We start from the raw sequence: 21,462 nt of genomic DNA on the forward strand, positions 1-21,462 counted from the left end.
CTGGATTTAATGTGTGCATGCATTTGCGTGTTTTGTCTGTGTGCATGTGTATACAGTAACTGTGTCCTCCTGGCGTTGTGTATGGGTGGATGGGCATAAGGGCTGTTTTTAAAGACAACAGTGCTGCTCCTGTGGGCACCGCGCTGCTTGCCTCATGCATGACATGGCAGCTCTTACAACCCTGGAGTCAATCTCCTCTCACACCAGTTATCACAGCGTTTTAATTGTAACAACTTTCTCTCTGGCGCTCTCTTTGAATGTTTCCTTTGCAAATAGCAACCAACAAATCCTGCACAGTATACATTTAAATGATGCCCTCCATCCAATCAAAATCAAAGACTGAGAGAAACGTTGAATAAATTGCTTTACAGCAAAGAATGAATGACTGTACTTTCTGTTAGTCAATCTTGCATAAACAGGATACAAATAAACCTACAACTTGTATTCACAAATGTAGCCTTGACTGTCTGCATTTGTTTGCGGTTTGCATCCGTCTGACGTGGTGCTTGGTGTGCATAAGTTCAAAACACTGTTTAAAAATGTATAATGAGCCTGTTCATTGGTGGCGTCATGCTCATGTAGGTCATCTGTCTGTCACCCAGTGATTAATTGACAAGGGTTTCCATTGTCTATTAGCACGTCCTCAAGCAATTAACTGACTGTCCACTCCTTTATGAGATTAGTCCATTTTCCGATTGTAAATCAGCCTGTGAGTATTCCAGTGTTTCCGCTGTCCACTGGTATGTCATCCAGCAAATCACTGAAAAGATAGGCAATTGTCTAACATGTCACTTAGCGACGGATCAAGAAGTATTTCCAGTGTCAAAACAAGAGCCACCCAGTGATTCATTCCCTAGCATGTCCATTATCATCATGTCATTCATCATGGTTTTCAAAGTGTCCTCTAGTAATGTGCATGAAAACGATCAGAATGGTATTTGGTAGTTGCCACACAGCGCACGATTCAGTGGTAATTTAAACAGTATTTCAATGTCAGACCACCACTGTATTTAGCAGTATCTAGAGTCATTATCCTTAAAGTCATTCAACAGTATTTCCATTGTCAACCATCAGACTGATAAATCTCCATCCAGCTTAAAACAGACTCATGTTTTTACTTGTTGATTAGCATGTCACACAGGCTGTCATTCATTACTGTCATTCCTGGCCACTAACAAATAACCCAGTAGGTTATTGATTAATGTTTCCATCACTGTTTTCCAATGTGTAATTGATTACCTCTTCAAACAAGAAGTGGGAGCTAATTTAAACCGATTCCGGCACAATGTATGTAAAGGACAACTTTTACTGTTTAGTGGATCACTCTTATCTGTTTTTATGTTCCTTGTATGAAAAGCAATATTTTTAATCATGTAGTAGTAAGTGATAGTTGTTTTTCTTGTCCTGCCATATTTGTACATATTTGCATGCCTTTGTATTTGTGTGTATGAGATAAACAACATGACAGCTTCCCAAACGTGAACATTCCACTTGTCCCCTAGTGGCTGGTTGCAGTATAGGTCATAAATCCTGCCCCCTCCATGTTGGGACATGCAGCAAAGTGCAAATCAAACATTTCTTTTTCATTTTAGGTAGTTCTTATCATGCTGGTGTTTGTTTAAGTGTTCATTTTCCCAGTAAGTTTGGTTTTAATTAGTTATTATTATTTCATGCAATAAAAACAGGGCTTTACATCATGATTGACAGCTAAGCCCTGCTTGCGATTGAGTCAGACGGGTGTATGGACACGACCCCGTGGCTCCAACCATTAAGGCTACTGCACAGACTCTTGGCTCCAAACATCACCAGCTAAAGATAGCAGCGCTTGTATCCAGGATATTTTGTTTTCATTTTTGTGGGAGGAAGTGGAGACACATCATTCATCTTTACTTACACTCAGTTGATTAATTACTTGTTATCTTCTTGAGAGGCTTTTTTTTTTAAATGGCTTCAGCTAAGGCTGCTTTTCACCTTTTAGCAGACCTCAGTCAAATACAGTTTAATGTCTAACCCTTTAGCATAACAGGAAAGCTGTCAATCACCGCATGCTATATAAAATAATGTAGCATACCATAACCATCTGGTGCTTCAACAGGTTAAAACAACATTTCAAAACGCTGTCTGACCCATGTTTTTCTCTTTTATCCTGTCTTTACAGAGCACATACTTTCGTGGGTGTTAAGAGAGAACTGTCTCCATAACAACTTTCTGTGTGCTACTATAGGTCTTACAGGTGTGATAGCAGTGACAAAAGCAGAATTAGTCATAAATTAAGTGTCATTATACTTCACAGACATGCCACAGTGTACAGTACGTGTCTGTCCACAGACAGTGTTGAGTTGCTGTAAGATCACACCACCAGTTGCAATTAAAGCCCTATAGGGATTATCTGAAGCTTTAAAATAAATGTGCGCCCTGAGGCATTTAAACCGCAGCGTCTAGATCCTGCATTAGGAGACCCCTCTCTGAAACTTAAACCCGATGTTAATGTTTCTATCCCTTATAGCTGCCACCTCCTAAATGTCTCGTCTCCTGTGTGGTCCAACATGTCAGGACAGACACAGTACTATCATAGTAAATAATGTCACTTCAAATGATGGCCTATGCTCCATTAAAAAATGGTTCGTGCAATAATAAATGTAGCTGGGAACATGTCAGCTACATGGTAAATTCTTCACAATTTGCATTTCCATTGCATTAATTTTATTAACACAACAAACCACTATGTGACTAAGACTTTCTCTTTTTTAAAAGAAATACTATTATGTTCAGTGATTCTGTGCTTTCACAATTTTCAGTTGCTTTTAACAAAACAACACTTCCTACAAGGGATGGTAACAATTAAAGGGCAAGTTATCTGATATTCAGGCCTTCATGTCTTTATATATTTCAGAAGTCATGTAATGCTGTCAGATAATATCCATTACGTTGCTGCAGAAATAAAGCTTTGATTTTGAGAAAAACAATGCATTTGGTATTGTTTGGTATAAGCAAAATTTCTATGCTTTTAAATGATTAATTCATTTAAAATTTGATTACGGAAAGTGCTTACAATACGCAACCCTACTTCCTTCATATGTTTCAGAATAAAAGTTTTCCAGGAAAGGAAGGGGAATTTGCTCCGTGAACTGCTGGAACAGTTTAAATACGAAACAGATGCAGGAAATTTGCAGAAACTGCAGAATTAACATGGCAAATTGGAAACTTCTTCCTAAAATATGATTAAGTTGACAGCAAAACTTTAGAATCAAAGCCTGTCCCTAAGTAGCGCAAGGTTTTCTCTTCAGAACACTAAAGTTGTATGTACTAAACTGCTAGAGCACAACTTAATTAATTCTACACATTAGTTACACTTGCTTGAACTACCAGTCCTGGGGAAAAAAGAGTGGTCTCTAAAACGGCTTCTAATTGCTACCTGGAGACAGCTTTGGCTAAAAAAATTCTTTTCCCCCATCCATTTGAGGGTTGATTGACGTTAGAGAGCCTTAACTGTTCTCCTGGGACCCTACACACAGCCCCTTTGTGCGGCCATTAGAGCCATGCAGCCATGATGTCATGCAGAGTGACTACAGCGAGCTCCATCAAAGACCAGAGCAGCGGAATGGACCTTTATTACTCCCACACAGGAAGGGGCTGAGGTCCACTACTCTCCCACTTTCTCTCTCTCTTTCCTTCTCCCGAGTGTGTTGTGCTGTAGTCTCCTAGCGACCCTCACCTAAACACGATGTACCCAAAACCGGTGCATGACATCACCGCCGCCACTCATTTATAAGTTATTAAAGCCCGTGTTCCATTTCTTGTAAAGCATTTACACCTTTTTCACATTAGTGTTTCTCCCGTGTTCAACTCCAGAAACACTCAACCTTTATATGTCTTTTTAAGGCGTACTGAGGGACACTGGAGGCCTGTTGTTGGTTTAGGATTCTCAGGAAGGTTTCAGTGGGAAAGCACGGAAGCCAGAGGGGTAAAGACTGAGCCGCAAAATGGAAAAATGGGAGTGGGAAGTGGTCCGACGATAAAGAACCCCTTTTTTACCGCAAAAAACAACAGCCAGAGCCAGCAGACAACTCTCGCCATTGTCATTGCGAGTGTAAAATGTGTTCCAACCCTTGCGTATAATCCATTCCAGCTGCTCGGAGAGTTGTGGTGTGTGTGATCGAGGGATGGTCTGTATTGTTGGTGAGTTCAAGCCCGCAGACAAGACCACTGATGGGTCTGATCCTAATGGGCATGGCTGTGGCCTGGCATTGGCCCCCTGACCAGATACCCGGGGAGATGTCTCGCCAGCTTTCCCTTCACACAGCTCCAGAAAAAAAAAGGAGATGACAAGACTTTTAATGGCAAAAACCACTCAACGAAAGACAAAATATGCATTTCGCGTAGCAGTCTTTGTGTGCCAAAATGCATCTGTTGGCAGTGTGTGGCCCTTCACGGAACAATGCATATACTTTTCTGATCTTCAATAGCAGATAAGATGCACAGAACATATGCAACAAACTAAAAAGTTTCTCACTGGAAAAAAAAAACCAAAAGAGTACAACCACAGTATGTCAGTGTGTCTGGATGATCGGGACAGAGCTCAAGGGGAAGAAGCTTTCTTTGAGATGCAAGAACTGGCTGATGATAAAGGACCGTCTCTCTCTTTACATGTGGTTTGGCTTTTGGGGGATGTAAGATTCCAGTAAGAATGGGAGTTTTGTTCATGCCGTCCTTGGCTTTCATCACATTGTCACTTGTGCCTTTGATGTAGAGGCTCATTGTTTTTGGTTTTTACCAATTTTCAGTGAAAATTTCACAGGTCTTAATAAAAAGCAGAGTGGTATTATCAGATTTCCACCTGGATTTTATGGTTCCATACATCTAAAAGTTGTGTTTCATGTTAAAAGGATAGCTCAGATTATGTGAAGTTTTACCTACTGTAGATGGCAGCCAGAAAATCTCAAGTGTGGAGAAGCAAATAGGAGCACCAGCACAGAAGTGAAGCAATGTACTGCTATAGACAGGGTCAGCAGCAAAACGGAAGTTTTCCACTTAAAATTGGTCCACCTAAAATATAAACAATATCAATTTAAGTTTGCCATATATTTAAAACATTTTCACTGTTTTACATTGCTGTCAGGCAGCCTCTTCTGACAGGAAACCACTGTTACATAATTCAAATATCGGTCTTTCCAAACCAACCAAACTCAACAGTCAATATCAGTAACTTTACCTCGCAGAACACAGGAGTTGCTTGTCTACCACTGGCTCGATCTGTGACTTTGTTTGTGTTATTGTGCGACTTTGGCGGTTAAAAACGGGTAGTTCAGATTCAACGAAGTCACACAATAATATAAACAAACTAACAAATCGAGGCAGCAATAGACCAAAAGCCCCTATATTCTGCAAGGCAAAATTTGGTTTGATTGATCTGGAAGGGCAACGTTTGGTGGCGGTTTCCCATCAGAAAAGCCTGTCTGATAGCAAAGTAAAGCAGCGCAAATATTCTAAATATACCGTACACTTAAAGTGATATTGATTTTTCTAGGTGGACCTTTTGTTAAGTATCTAAAATATGCTTTGTTGCTAACCCCTCCACAACAGTATATTGCTTATCGTCTGCTGTTTGTCCACACTGGAGGTGTAAAGACGAGCATCTTCTGTAAGTAACAGACTGACTATTGGTACCCCATACAACCACACGTTAAATAATCTGAACTATCCCTTTAAAAGAGGACACTGATGATAGTAGCTAATGGTATATTAGGTCTTTCTGTGATGAGGGAAGACAGTAAAAAGTAAGAAGGAAAGTAAAGTGGAAAAAGAAGTTGCAATGTTAGTTTAAAAATTTCTACATTTCTTCTTTTCCATCCTAATGCCATGTGTCTAGGTGTGTGTGCAGTTAGCACAGGCGGTGGGGTCTTGTACCGGCCTCTGGGTGGTTAAGTAGGGAAGAGGCAGAGCTGTGACCTCGTTCCAGTCAACTGCTCATGAAAACACCAAGTCAGCCGAGTGTTAAGAGCAAGTGGCATACGCCGTCTGACTCAAATCACGTCTCATCAGAAGTGCCGCGCCTCACGACCACAGGGCCCTGCCACCATCTTTAACCTCTCACATTAAACCGCTGTTCTCCACCCTCACTGAGCAACAGTCAGCAGCCTCTACGGGTCTCACTTATGCAAATGTTCAGAGTTAACAGCTCAGATCCTCAAACGCGACTATGTGTCAGGTAGTTTTACAAATGTTTCAACACCGGCACCTATAAGGTAACTGAGTTATTGCTGAATAACCGAAAGAAAACTTCTCTCTACACCTTACTTTGAGTAATAAAAACATTTTTTTCAAATGTAAATACTTTATTTTAAATCACCATATTTAGCATTTCAAACAGCAGTATATTGCCATTTTATAATTACAATGTAACTGTACACAGATACAGTATAAGTATTTATTAATGTATTTGTTAACAACTATAACTCCTCAGGGCACCTACAAGTGAAGGCTGGTGTATAAAAACCTGATGAATAATAACAATTGTTAGTCATTGTTTTACATATACATGACTGTTTTGCCCAAGTAAAAGTGCGAGCAACCATAGGGAGGAAGTAGGCTGCAGCATGGTGGAAGCATACGTCAGCAGTGTTTGAGGTATTACTCTTGTTGCCAGAATGGGGATACAAAAGTTCCGCACTGCAGGTTTAAAGTAAAGTCTAATGGATAAGACAAAGTAAGCCAAAATACTCCACTGCATTTGTTATTCTGCAGTAGAAACTAGCAGGACTACTTTAGAATTTACAGGAACTGCTTTCTTTCTACTAGAGAGAAAGTAGTTCCAACATGAAACTGCTCACAGCAAGGTATGTGGATTATCTTGAGTAACCAGGTCATGATTTTTGGAAGGAGCCACAGGTTTTGAATTTTTCAAATGTGTTTTTTGGCGCTTTGATCTCCACAAGCCGAATGCCATTTAGTCCCATTATAATGGAAACTGTCTAACTCACACCAAAAAAATCTAGATGGATAAACAGCACTACAGTCCAGGGGAAGAATACGTATTTTTGATTTGGGGGTGACACATTTGTAACTTACTGAAATCTCTTTCTTATGTCCTGAATCTGACTTTGATAGATACCGTTTTTCATTTGCATATGTTTACCACACACTGGCATCTTGAAACGGGTGGGAAACCTTTAAGAAGAGGGTGGTGCTCTTTTACCCACTCTGAACCAGTCCGTCCTAAAACTAGGTTTATCTTTCTCAAGGGAAGATATTGTTTCGTTTTTGAAATTCAGGTATCATAGCGGAACTTGAATCATTTCTTGGATACCCAGCCCTAACTGATGTTCACAAGCTGCCATTAATCACTGACAGTAACCCATTAGTCAAATCCATGTGTTGGTATTTGCCAACTAAAAATGTGACAAGTACAAATTACAGAAAAGGAGTGGTGGTACTGGTCATGTTTTGGAGCCGTTTGTTCAGGTACCAGCTGTTTAAGCAAATTCAGCACAAAGCAGCACTGTTAAAGAGTGGAAACCAGCCATGACCTATAACACAAGTTAGATACACGTTGTAATTACTGTACATACGGTACTAAAACTATCACCACTGGAAGAAACAGCTGCCATACCTGTTCTTTATACAGCTGTTAAAAATTGGCAGGATTGGCCAAGAAGCAGTAAGTATAAGCAAACAGATTCATTCAAATGAGACAGACTGAGATGGATGACGTTTGCTACCTAAACACCCAACCTGCATACAAAGTGTGGCGCTCCGGGACAGAAACTGCAGCACAGATGAAAGTATTGGAATTAAAAAGAGTGGAAGAATCAAAAGGAGAGAAGGGGGGGGGGGGGGGTGGGAGCGGGGCTTTCTAGCAATGAAAGAATCTGGCCGCTTTCTGCAACTGCCCCTAATCCACTCTTAACTCCATTACATGTGGGACACTTCTGCCGATAAGCCCAACAATGGCGGGGAGAGACCGTTCCGAATAGCATCGCGTTGCCGACGCACTTTACCACAATTATTAACAAACACAAAAAAGGGCAGCCGCTGCATTTTGGGGAGGAAACAATTTCAATTTTAGATATGGCTGCAGACGGAAACTGGGCCACTGCAGGCTTTGATGTCTTAATTGTGTGTGTGTTTTTTTTATACCAAAGAAACTGAGGCTTATTGATGTAACAAAAGTGACATAAGAGGGAAGAGACAGAAAATGGAGATGGTGTGAAAGAGACAAGGAATAAAAAAAAAAAGAGGACAGCCAGCGAGAAGACGAATGAGGGGACAGAGAGGAAAGCAAGATACAGGGGGAAAGAGTGACAAAATATGCCTTAGATATGGAAGACAGAGTGACAGAGCTGAAGTGCTGTGGAATCCCAGTTGAATAGGCCTTGATTAACTGTGGCATGAGGTCAAAGAGGGGCCTCTGTCTGCTGGGGCCGGGCTTAGGAAAATTATACAGTATATGTGTGTGTGAGAGTGTGTGTGTGTGTGTGAGTGTGAGTGCACTACTGTAAGCGGCTGTAATTTGCACTTCTGAGACATGTGAATACAGTTTGTAAGCCGTGATATGCAGCCGTTTGGTTAGTTTATAGGGCAGCCGAATTTCTGTGAATACAGAGGAAAACCTCATGAAATCATGGCAGAGGCTGCTGAATGTGAAGCTTTCTGGTTTCTGATTGTGACAAATCAGTGGCTACGCATGTAATTTGTCCTGAAACGCACTCTAACCTCTGAGACTTTTCTACCAATTTTCTTATTTATCAAAAGGAATAGTTCAGCACTTTGAGGAATACGCTTATTCACTCTGTGGCTGAGAATAAAAGCTATAATATGTAACTTTTTCACATTAATGTCTAAAAATGCTTGACATATCGTTACTGTTGTGCAAAAACCTACGTTTCAGGAAATTACTAACTAACTGTATGCTAATTAATCAAAGTTAGTAGCTCTTTTTAGTACTTTTCCAATTCTTCTATGTGGTAAAATATTTGTAAATCCCACAGATAGACATAAAGGATGACCAATAACATTGATTTATGAAAATGTATGAGGTTTGCCTGCGACAGCAGCAATACATCAAATAGTTTGTTGAGTCTTGTACTTAAACTATCCCAAATGTTTACAACAATATTCAAACAGAAAAATTTGTAATTTATTCATGGTAACAGAGCATTTTCTGCGAGCCATTGCTAACTAGCCACTGGCTGCTGTAACTTAAGATGCGTTAGATATGTCAGAGAGTGAGGAAGGAAGTTATGACTAAATGTAACATGAATAAAACTCAGATTTTCTGTAGCTATGGTGGTTGTTTAACAGTGAAGGTACTAAAATATCATGCTAACCATGCTACTTCACAACATCATCAAACTATGTTCTTTGTTTTTTTGTTTTTTTTTTGTGAAGTTGAAGGAAGAGACCAATAGCAGCAGAATTACATGTTAGTTATTTAAAGGGCAAGATCAATGCTTGCTGAGCCATGCTGGCAGTGCCTCCAAGTACCAGGATGCATTGCTCGTGAGCCTTGGATGACCAGCTTAACTTATACCTATTGCTTGCTGGCCAAAATGTAGCATTAGGTGACAGACCCAGAGATGGAGGTTAGAAATCTAAGCTGAAACAGCCTGTAGTTCTTCTTTAACACTAACAACCATAAACATAAAAAGTGGTGAATTTTCTCTTAAAATGGGACAAAACATGTTTACACTCTTACATGAGAAAAAAATGCTACAAATGTAATGTTTATTGGCTGTCTAGCAGAAGCTTCTTTGTAGAGTTCAGGGTTATTCAGGGTCCGTACTTACTTAATAGCTGAAATTCTAACAAATCAGACGTCAACAACCCTGAAGTGTCAACAAAACTGGAGAAATAAACATTGCTGAAGGTAATAATAAAGAACTCAGATAGTTACCTTGAACAGATGGCTACAAAGTGTGTGGCTGTAGTAAGTGTGCTTTGAAAAACGTGCGTGCATCTACATTTTTGTGTGTCTGTCACGGGCCTCACCTGGGGGCTGACGCTGGGGCCGTAGCCCATGCCGGGCGAGTTCATGGAGTGGGGGCCCATGGGCGAGCTGATGACGGAGAAGGGTGAGGTCAGGCCGTTCATGGGCGAACTCAGCGTACTGATGGGAGAGTGGAGGGAGCCGGAGGGCCCCATGGACGTCGGGCTGAGCAGGGACGGGTGCATTCCCCGGTGGGATGTGGGCGAGCCAAGGGGCGAGGAGGGCACCTGGCCCGACGAATCTGGTTGGAAAAAGATTTTAAAAAAGAGGGAAATTAGAACAATTGTTGTTATAACTTTTCTGTCATATCAACACATTTTGCCAGCATCATGCGGGTTTTGACTTTAAACTCAACCAGCCCCTTAAAACCTTTTGAAAACCACCTATGGATCCTTCTAACGGACATTTTCACACCAAAGTCTTTGGCACCAAGAGTCCAGCACATCTGGTGAAGTGTGAAAACAGTTGTTGAATCTGAACGCGGTCCAGGAAAATGGACAATTCAGCAAAAACACTTGAGACAATTAAATCCAACTATAGCTCTTGTGAAAAGGAGCAAAATCTCAGGCCGACTGTGATGTCTTGCCTTCTCGCACGCTGGTTCTTCCCCTCAATGAGGAGCGTATGTCTTCACAACTGCTTCCCTGAGGGATCTATGAGAGGACAGGATGTATATCTATAATGTATGTGGCTGATGAGTGGAGCAGTCGGCCCATGAGGACTGAATATACAACGTTGTACCAGAGTTGAAGGGAAAAACCGCAGCGAGATTGAAGACAGAGCGAGTGATAAGGATAAGGTCATGTGTACTGTACAAGAGCTCATTCACATGCTCTTTCTGTCTGTCTTCTCCCTTGCAGACTTAGTCCTGCTCTTTACCTTGACTGAGGGGGCCATCTTTCCATCAGCTGTCAACACAGACGATATGGGACCGGCAGGAGTGCGAGTAAAGAAGGAGGGTGCTGTGTATGTCGCTGAGAATCTGGCGACAGGGTTGTATGAGCACTGATAACTATGATTATCTCTGTCTTTCCTTCTATTCGCCTTCTTTCTGTCTCATTTGCACATTACAGGGGACGGATCTGTCTTCTCTTGTGCTTCCAGTTTTACTTTTCTTATAGTTTTTCCTTATGAGTGCCTAGTGGAGGGTGTTACTGTACAAGTTATGTAGATCGATAAGCCTTCTAAGACAGTTGTGATTTCAGACTACATGAAAAAAACTTTATATTTCAGCTTTTTGAGTGTGACAGAACATTTTTTAGCATCTCAAATGTGAACATTTGCTGCTTTTCCTTGTCTTTCTTTAATAAATTGAATATCTTCCAGTTTTACACTGTTTGTTGGACAAAACATGGACAAAACATGTGATTCTGGACTCTGAGATTAATCGACTTAAATGATTAATCAAGAAAATAATGAAAATGAATTTTAGTTGTAGCTGGGAGTATTTTTCTATCTTACATTCTCACCTAACAACTTCCTAAAGCAGGACAGCTCTATGGCACTACAGTATTTACAGTACCTGTCCACCAGTGTACCTTAATTTTTTCCATCTGATTATTAAATTTTTCATCTGTTTCTTATTTCAATTTCTAGAAATAGAAAATTATACAAAAGAGGCGAGAGAACATAACAGCTAGTGTCCAGAGTTTTGCATCATTCAAAGCTGAAACAAAATGAAAAATCAATACAGTCATTGTATACTGTAAAACCAAACTAGCCAACCATAGTAGCATCAGCATCTCAGCAGCTGGTGGCTAAGTAATGGCGTCCCTATGTTAGCTGGGTTTTACTCAAGAATATAATGACAAAAAAGTCAGTTTGGAAAAGCCTGAGCATCATCATAGTCTGTAGTCACACACAAACACACTCCCCTCACAGTGATGCGTAAAAGACCACAAAAGGTAGTAAGTCAAAGTAAGTCAAAATTGGAGCCTAAGTGAAATACAGTGAGGGAAACCAATTAGTTGTTCATTTTAAGAAATGTATTTTCTTTCTCTTCTTCATATTTATTATTGCTCTTTGATACTGCAAAAGTAATCGATGGAATAATCACCATGGCCAAATACTTCATTACTAAAATAATCTATAGCTGCAGCCATAATCCAACTTCCCTGCCCCTGCAGCTGACATAAGGCTGCTTAGGTTCACCTCTGATGAGCTCTTTGTCCCAACATACCCTCTTATGCCCTGTCCTGTTTTGACACTACAACTTTTCTCTCTCCGCAGCAGGGACATGGACTCCTTATGTAACAGCGGGCTTGTCTATCACACTCCACCCGTTTCATAAGTGACCAGGTTCCTCTGTTTCCGCACAGTGGAACAAAACTGATGGCTCAATTAGTTGACAGCTGAGAGCAATGAGTCCAGTTTGCAGCAATTTTCCTTGAGTGCTTCGTCTCTGTCCCAGCTGACTTTACAGGACTTTTTTGTTTTGGGGGGGGGGTAGGTGTATGTGTTTGTTGTGGTGTGCTTTTCTTGTAAAATGTCTTGTGAATGCAGGAAAAAAAAAAGAGAGAGGGAACTTTTGCATCTTTGTCCCCTCCATCAGCAATCCTCAGGACGGCAACTTAGCTGGCAGCTCAGCCAAGCCAAACACTTCCTGCACATCCTGCTTGCTTCACGAGCACTTCCTGCAAGCACGTACACACACGCATACACACATGGGCCCCATCCTTTTGAAAACAAACACACATCCTTCTTAATAAAGGGCTAACAACAGCTCTGCATCTAGCTGTATTAGTTCAGTGTTTAATCCACTGACTGATACCCCTCGGGCTGCTATCCCACTGATTACATTTTTTTTTCCTGAAATGCGCCCACACACATAATTCCTGAAAAAATAAAATAAATAAATAAAAAGCTCTCCCTGAGCCAACAATTCCCATAACCCTCCGCCAATTGGGTTTTAATTCAGGCAGATAAAGCGAGCTGCAGTATTAGGGTTGCCAATCTGCCATTGTAGGTCTCGGCAGGGGGGAGCTCAGCTGACAGAGTCCCAGCAAGGCCCCACCACGAGGGGGATAACGGAGACGGGCTGGGAGGTAGATCAGACTGTTTATGTCTCTTTCTCTCCCATTCATTCCTTATGTTGTGCCCTGCTCCACCTTTTTTACAGAGAGGAGGAACAACCACAGCAGAAAATTAACTGCAAAATCTACAACATCTGACATCATCAACTCAACTCTTTTTCCAGATGAACATGAAGTAAACTGTGTTTTATGTGAACATGAGGATGTCTCACAGCGATATGTGTGTGTGTGTGTGTTTGCATGTGTGTGTATGTTTATTCTTGTTGGAGTTGGGTTGCCAGTGTAGGATTACAGCAGGATGAAAAGGACTCTGTCCTAATCCTCCCCAGAGAGGAGAGGAGAGAAGAGGAGAGGAGAGCAGAGGAAACAAGGAGAGGAGGGGAGGAATTAAAAGACGTACAAGGAGAAGAGAGGAGAAACGACAAGGAGAGGAGACAAGAAAGACACAAGGAGAAGGGAGAGGAAACAGGGAGAAGAGAGAAGGAACGCAGAAAGAAATATTATGAGAGTAGAGGAAGAGCAGACAGGACATGATGAGAGAAAGCGAGGAGAGGAGGAGACAAGGACAGGAGAGAAGGAACCCAGAAGAAGTACAGGAATATTAAAGGAAAGGAAAAAAGGACAGGAGAGGAGCAGAGAGGAGACAAGGAGGAAGGAGGGAGAGAAGAGGAAAGGAGAGAAGAAGAAAAATCACGGAGAGGAGAGAAGGAACCCAAAAGAAGGACAATGAGAGTGGAGGAAAGGAAACAAGGAGAAGAGACAAGAGGAGAAGAGGATACAAGGAGAGGAGACAAGGAGAGAAGACAACACAAGGAGAGGATAGCAGAAAAGGAGAGGAGAAACTGAACCCAAAAGGATGTACAAGGAGGAAACAAGGCAAGAGGAGGAAATGAGGAGAAAAAGGAGAGGAGAAGAGAAGAGAAAACAGGTAGACAAGAGGAGTCAAGGAGAGGAAAGAAGGAGCTCAAGATGTACAAGAAGAGTACAAGAAAGGAAACAAGGACAGGAGAGGAGACAATGAAAGGAGAAGAGAGACAAGGACTGAACAAGACAGGAAAAGAAAGAAAACAACAGAGGACTGCTAAGTTAAAGCAAGGACAAGCAGGACATCATGAGAAAAAGATAAAAGAGTAACTGTATAACTGTCATGTTAACACTCATGGATGTATGCCTTCATATACCCTCTTTATGTCAACCTGTTGAACTGGAAAACGATCATGTTTTATCAGCAATCTTGAGAAAACACAGCCAGCTCCGGCAACCGTTTGCGGTATCTGCAGAAAGCATAAAGTAAACATGCTCGCGAGATTACTGTAGATAAGAGTGAGTATAAAGCAAATCATTGAGCGAGGGCAGGCAGGGGAGGAGAGGGGAATGCAAATTATCTTAGTCCTTCACGTTCCCGACGGGCCGATATACAAAAAGATTGAATCATGTTGAGACAGGGGTTGAAAAGTGCTCTTGAGTGTTGTCGTTTGCAGCCTTGACCTGTCAATTGGCCTGGATCGCTGGGCACACAAAAGCACAACTGACAGCTACAAATAAGCAAATTAGGGCCTATCTTACCGACAGGCGCAGACAGACTTCCCCACTTATCACTTCTGCACTGCATACAAGCATCTCCTATTTCTAAACAATGCTTCCCTCCCTCGCTCTCGCCTTTCTCGCTCTTTTGTTCTGCCGTTGGGTGTGATTACACAGAGGAAATTTGCCAATTTGTGTTCCTGGCTGTTGTCAGCTTGCGCATTTAGAATATGATAAATGGATGATTGAGATGAGGATGGATGATGAGAAGAAAAGAGACAGTCGTCAACAGAAAAAAACATCGGCGAGTGGCTTGAAACAACCTGTGTTTACATTTTTCTGGCAGGTGATCGGTCGCGGTTGTGATTAATGACCGTCTTTTCTGGAAAAAGCTGTCATTTGTTCAGCAGCAAAAGCAGAAATACCATTAAGTCGCTCAGGTTTGTTCAGAATGAAAGCGAAAGGAATTGGAGAGGCATCATGATTTCCATGGAAAGATGTTTTTTTGGGTAAACAAGTAGAAACGAAGAAAAAGACGCTAAAATCCACTTCAAGCTAAGTTTAAATGCACTTTTTTTTGGCTGGGCATACAAAGCACCCAACCTGTTCTCTTTTACTTACAGGGGTTAGTTCCTTAACTTTGACCAAGAAGTTTTAGTTGCTTAAAACTACCCAGATCTCAACTACGGAACATCAGTGTTTTTGGGAGTCATTGACAAACAATCCATTTTCTTGTTGAATAAAAATCAAGTGAAGTAGAAGAAGATGTTCTGTAGTCTCTCTAGTTACACTGAGACACTGATACTCTGACTGTTGGCGGGAGGAGCAAAACCTGAAGCAACAGCAGTGGGTGCAGCACTATTTGTCAGCTGAACGGGCCCTGCTGTCAGAAAGTGATCTGACTTTCGTCCCTCTCGTCATTTAAGACCTCTGTCGACTGTATGAGCTGAGCGAGACACAAGGCTCGACCGACAAAAGTAGATGCAACTGCTTGATCTCTGCTGTTTGAAACAGAGACTCTGATTTGGCAGAGATGGTTCCTAGTTCCTCCCGCAGTAGTGATTTCCAATTCAGGGTCAAGACCCCATCAGTGTGTGTCCTCCTTAGTGAGCAACAATTAATGAGACAGAGAGGAAGAAGGATGTGCACTTCTACGTGAATAACCATGTCAATTTTGGCCTTGAGAGAAATCAGAGTCAGAGTTTACCAACCGCTCCACCTCAGGATTCATCTTCTCCCACCAATATAAAACTATATTCATGATTCCTCTTATTTAGAATTCCTCAATGAAATGTGGAAATGAAATGAATCTCCGAGGGGTCTGCATATTTGAATCTTTGACTTTCAAGGAGCAGCCCTAGATTAGGCTTCCCCCAGTTTCATCATGTTATTACAGGCTTAATCCAGTTTTTAATTGGTTTATATTGGCTGTCTGAAAGGTAGTGTTTCTTGAAATATACTGGATTAAGTGACCTCCTCAGGACAGGGAAAATCCCTGATTGTTTCCATGCAGCTTTTATAGTATAAAGGCTACTGGTGACTCAGCTGGCTGCAGAGTTAAAGCTAATGGTTGCATTTCCTAACTAGCCCATGAGCTCATGTTGCCTCTGCCACCAGCGAGGGATGATGCATTATAGATGGAAAGTACACCCCTGTACCCCCCACAACAGTCTGAACTACCCTGAGAGCAGATGAAACCTCTAACTTTATGTTTTTTCTTTCTTCTTAGCTTCATATTGCTTTCTCTGCCAGTGTCTATTTCACCTCACATCTGTCTGTTTTGCTGTCCCTTTTTGAAAACACGTCCACGATTGTGAGCACGTGCCTATGCACAGGCAGACAGATGCTCACTTTTCACTCGGCGGCTAACTCCCCTCCTCTATTATTCATCTACTAGTGCCACAGTGGAGATTTAGTGGAACATGAGGGCGTGGGATGCAGCAAAAACAGAACGGGAGAGCTCATAAATCTCAATAAATCACATACTTTCTATCCAATCGCATATTTTCCCTTAAAAGTCTTCACTCACGATCGGTGGAATTGACTGTCAATAGGCAAAAATCATAATGCTCTGCACCAACAAAAGGATGCATACGACAGCAGTGCCAGTTTTCTATAGCATCTGTCCAATCCCACTCTCTCCTGTGACTTTGTTTAATCTTTCTTTACAGCACAAACGCACACAAACAAAAAACTATACAGACCGGCTCCATGCAGATCCTTGCACAGACAATGGATTTTCTATACCACCCTACTGGCAGCCGGTCAGCCGAGGGATGATGATGCCATTGGTGAGACAGCAGCCAGGAAAAAAATCTATCATATCATGGATTGAGTTTGGCGTAAATGAAGCAGTCATGAGTCACTTGCACCTACACCGCAGCGCATTAGCAAACTGTGGTTCCTCAGAGAGAGAAAGCTGGATGAAGCTGCGGTCTGTCAACAATAACGCAGCCCCCATTTTTTTGTTTTTTTAACTTCTTCTGTTGATTTGAGGCGACAAGCAGATTTTTTTATTATTATTATTATTATTCACAGGGACATTTTAGGAGAGGCAGGTGAGTCAGTTTTTGAAGTGCACGAAGCGCCGGAGCACAGTCGGGATGAAACGCTCGTCATTAGCATTTCTCCGGATGTGTTCAGAGGAAGAGGAGAGAAGAGGGGGAAAAAGATTCAACAAAAAACCCAAGAGATTCAGTTGGTTGTGTAAAAAAAACAAAAAACCCAGAGTCCAAAAATAACACAGGAGTCAGTATAACAGCTTCATTTTTAGAGTTTTTACCGCTGATGTCTATATCACCATGACGACAGCAGGACGATTTCTTTTTACTCAATCTTCCATGAGGCTCTGAGTGTCCACACTTCTATGAGTGCTTCAACAATTAGGCCATTATTCATCAGCATCACACTCTCTATCTGCGACTTAAATTAAAAACCAATGTCAACATGTTTGGAGTGGCGCATTCGATGTGTGTCTACGCATGTTTGCTCATTAAATCAGGAAATGTCGGTCTACTGTTTTCCACTGTATAAACAGACTAATCTGGTGCCTTCAGTTAAGGTCCAAAGAGTAAATATCCCAGTCTGATGTGTTTACTCTGTGAATAGGGGAGAGGTAGTGGGAGTGTGTGTGTGAGGGAGGGTGTGTGTGATTAGGGTGGCAGGGAGTTGATGTAGGGAGGCGGGGCCATAAATGGCTGATAGCATGTCAAAGGATGATGTAAACCATGATCAGCACCAGTTAATCCCCTGGTCACACTACATGACTTTTCTCAGCTGTCAGATCAGTGTACTGTTCACACAACACAACCTTCTGTCTTATAGTCATTCTAGTTTGCACACTATGTGACATTATGAGATCATTCACGAGGAGGATTGTCCACCTGCTTTCCGTACTGAGATCTGTCATGAAAACACTCGCTACAAGGGACATTTGATGACTGATACTAAAGATTAGTATGCAGCATGTTATTGTTGTCGCAGCCTTGCGTGCCCAGATCCATCTCCACAGTGCTGCTGATACTGGGGCTTTTCTGAACAACTTTTTAACTTATTAACTACTACTTCTACAACTTCCTGAACTGTCCCTAACTAGACCCACAAGTCAGTCTCTACATGCTTCATCAACAGAGACTCAGGACAATCTCCCAGCTTTAGCTGTTAAAACTGGGTGACAACATTTACACCCACATTGCAGAATGTCAATGTCTTTCGAACGGCCCTTTATACTGGGACGGTGACATGGCGGAAGTTGCGTGCTTACTAATCTATAGATGGACAGCAGGCAACTGTCTGATACCACAAGACTAGTCCCCGACACAGCCAGGTATTAAACCTACTTGATATATTTCTTAGGGAGCTCTCAGATTTTATCTTTGAGTTAATTTACCTCTCATCTGGGGCTTTTCATCGGTGAAGTCAGTCAGTGAGTTTTTGTTCAATAAATGACCAAAAATATTAATGGATTTGAAGAATTCTTGTTTCAGAATGACTATTTTCTTTCAGTGGAATTTTTTAAATATCTTCAGAGGCAATCCATGTTGCCAAGGATTTTCAAGTTCTTCAGATGTTTATCTATTCATTTAAAAGCACAGATACCTTTCAACACATTTCCATCAATCTACCCTAACTCCTATGGCTCTCCCCTTGTTTTGTTTTTATTTTATAGTCCAAGTTTTTCATGTGTAGTGAGGCATAATGCCCATTCAAATCACAAATGTCTTACTTCCTCCATTCAAATCAAAACTGTCTTACTTCCCTTAGCTGTGAACCACATCTACTACAACAAAAAGAGCCCACCTCCTGTGTGACTCTGTGATCTCCGGTTTCAGTATAGCGCTTCAGTAGGTAGAGATGATGCAATCAATGAATCAGTACAAAGCTAACACTTGCTCTCTTCCTGTGCACTTCTCATGCAGCCAACTTGAAAACTGCTTTTGTCCATTAAACAGACAAATAGTTTGGATGGCAGATCTGGTATTCATCAGCCTGGTGAGGACAGTTCGGTGGTGCTGACCACATGTTGGAGTAGTTGTGGGCTGAAAGGATGGGCACTTTTGAACCTCTGACAGTGGTCAGTGGTAACTTGATATAGGTTCTTTCTTTTTATATCTTATGTCTCATTTATGGATGGAAAGTATCGGGCTGCAACCAAGGATTTTCATTACTGATTAATCTGATCATTTTCTCGATTAATTGATTAGTTCTTTAGTCCATAAAATGTCAGAAAAATGTCTCAGTTTTCTACAGCCTAAGATGACGTCCTTGAATGTTTTGTTTTGTCCCCAACCCAAACATATTTGGTTTACTGTCATAGAATACTAAGAAAACCAATAAATAATCACATTTAAGAGGCAGAAATAAGAGAATTTGGACATTTTTTCTTAAAGAATGACTCAAAGCAGTTAATCAATTGTGAAAACGGTGATTAAATCAATAGTTGAAATCTAATCAGTTGCACCTCTAGGAAAGTGCACTTTTTAAAATCAATATACAAACCTGGGACTGATCAGGAAAAGAAAAGAGGCAAAACAATGCACAAAAGCAGCAGCATTTGATCAGCACCTCTGAGACTTGGAACCAAGCAAAGAACATCACAGCCTCACTTAATGCACAAAGGATGCTTGACGCAAATAGGGTTTTGTTTCTAGTCGTTTGTTCCCCGTGGTCTTTGTGGGTTTTTTTTTTCATAATCCCTGCACAACTACAGATACACTACAGGAGAAAATAATATGCAGTGTTTACAAGGTTTTTCCCCCCACACTCATTTCTTTTAATCCCACATCCTCATTACAGTGAATGAGGCTTGAAGGTGAAAAAAGTCACGTAGCGATGAGGGCATTTGCTCCAGCTGCAATTTCAGTCAAGATGAGATACGATCAGACAGCTGCAACTGTAGCTGCACCTTTGTGACAGCTCAAATCAAGAATATCTAAGCCTCTTTTTCACTGGCTGTTAAGGCCCATATCTGCTGGCAACCGCGAGCCAACTAAAAAAGAGAATATAAGAGCAAATGAAAAAGGCCTAAATATGAGATAAGTGGCAGAAAAGACCCAAAACAGGCCACCCATAATTTCACAGTAGGTGGGCTGCTAACAACCATCATTTGATACAGTGTTGATATAACCCGGTTCTTTTTGCCTGCCGAAACAACTGCCCTCATTAAAGACTTAATTCTCTCCCTCCCTCCTCCCTTTTTACTCTTTTTCTGTGTCTTGCAGGCTCCCTTTATTTTCTGCCCATTTCAATTCATTGCCCTGATAGCGTGTGCATGAAAGCGCCAGCTCCTGGGGCAAGCCCGTGCCCTCGGTGACTCTTAAGTGTCTGAGGAGGCCATGGAGCCGCGGCTGGCCGTGGCTAGGTGCCAGCTAAGCCACAGATTACTGGCGCTGTTGCTAACAGTGCCCCGACTGCCAACACTCTGATCTGCTGATATGGCCTAATTGTTCTCTTTAGCTCAGAGGTGATATACCATCCCTCCAGCGCCAGCCAGCGCTGCGCAAGATGAGGCCGAGCGAACGCTGCTGAAAGTAGAACCCTGGAAAGGCTTCATTATTAAGTACCTGATGTAGGACTTGTGATGTTCTAGCCAAGAGGTTTTCAAAGTGTGAGGCAGGTCTCCCCTGTGGGTGGGGGTGGGGGGGTCCCAAACAGTTTCAGGGACTCAGTGAATAGAAACGAAAAACTATTAGATTAGTGACTACATTACTAACCTTAAGGAGTTGACATAGAATACTTTTAACGTGTGTGATTTGGTTAAAGAGACCATCCAGAGATACAGTATTGGGGAATTTTACAGTTTCTCCCACTTTCCCAGAGTAAGAAAGTAATAAATTCCTTCAAACAGACCTTTTTTTATTTATGAAGTTATGTCAAACAGCAATACTAGGTTATCTGGTTCAATTGTCAGACTTTGAAAACCCCTGGTTTAGCAAAACTTGACAAGACTGACATACAGGAATGTACGGAGAATCTAACTATATGTTTTTGCAGTTTTTATGTCCATGTCATCCAATTTCTTTATCATGATATCATAATTGCAGCCTGTGTAAAGGCCAGTTTTGGAAAACCAGCACTATTGCCCTACTCTATGCTTGAAATATCTGACAGAAATTGTATATTTAATTGTGTTTTGGTAAAATTATGAGGGTATGCAACACGCTGATCATTCAGATGAACAGTGAAAAAGTTGATTGTGTTGCAGGAGCCTTTGAGAAGTTTCTATTAAAGTTCTGTCATGAAAGAGCCTCTGGTAACTGAATTCAAGATGACCATATCCATTGTTCAAATACAATACAAACTTTTTAATGCCATCTTTCAAGCTCAAGAGATACACTTTAGGTGAAATATTATAAAGTCGATGTAGGGTACAGATAGCGGTGTCAAGAGCTCTTTTCAGCAAGGGCGTCCCAGGGACAAGAA

The 21,462-nt window shown here is 41.5% G+C and overlaps 1 protein-coding gene across 3 annotated transcripts in view; it reads right to left on the bottom strand.

The window, feature by feature from the left end:
- The window catches only part of rxraa (retinoid X receptor, alpha a), a 136,529-nt gene that overhangs the window by 44,783 nt on the left and 70,284 nt on the right, over nucleotides 1–21,462 (bottom strand). For all 3 annotated transcript variants that reach the window (XM_084746505.1, XM_084746506.1, XM_084746507.1), the window contains one exon: nucleotides 9,988–10,226. In XM_084746505.1, coding sequence (XP_084602631.1) covers nucleotides 9,988–10,226 — 239 coding nt within the window. The remainder of the gene's footprint in view (nucleotides 1–9,987; nucleotides 10,227–21,462) is intronic.

Source organism: Lutjanus erythropterus, chromosome 20 (genome assembly GCF_056507025.1).
Source record: "Lutjanus erythropterus isolate fLutEry1 chromosome 20, fLutEry1.hap2, whole genome shotgun sequence".
In the NCBI taxonomy this organism is placed as follows: domain Eukaryota; kingdom Metazoa; phylum Chordata; class Actinopteri; order Lutjaniformes; family Lutjanidae; genus Lutjanus; species Lutjanus erythropterus.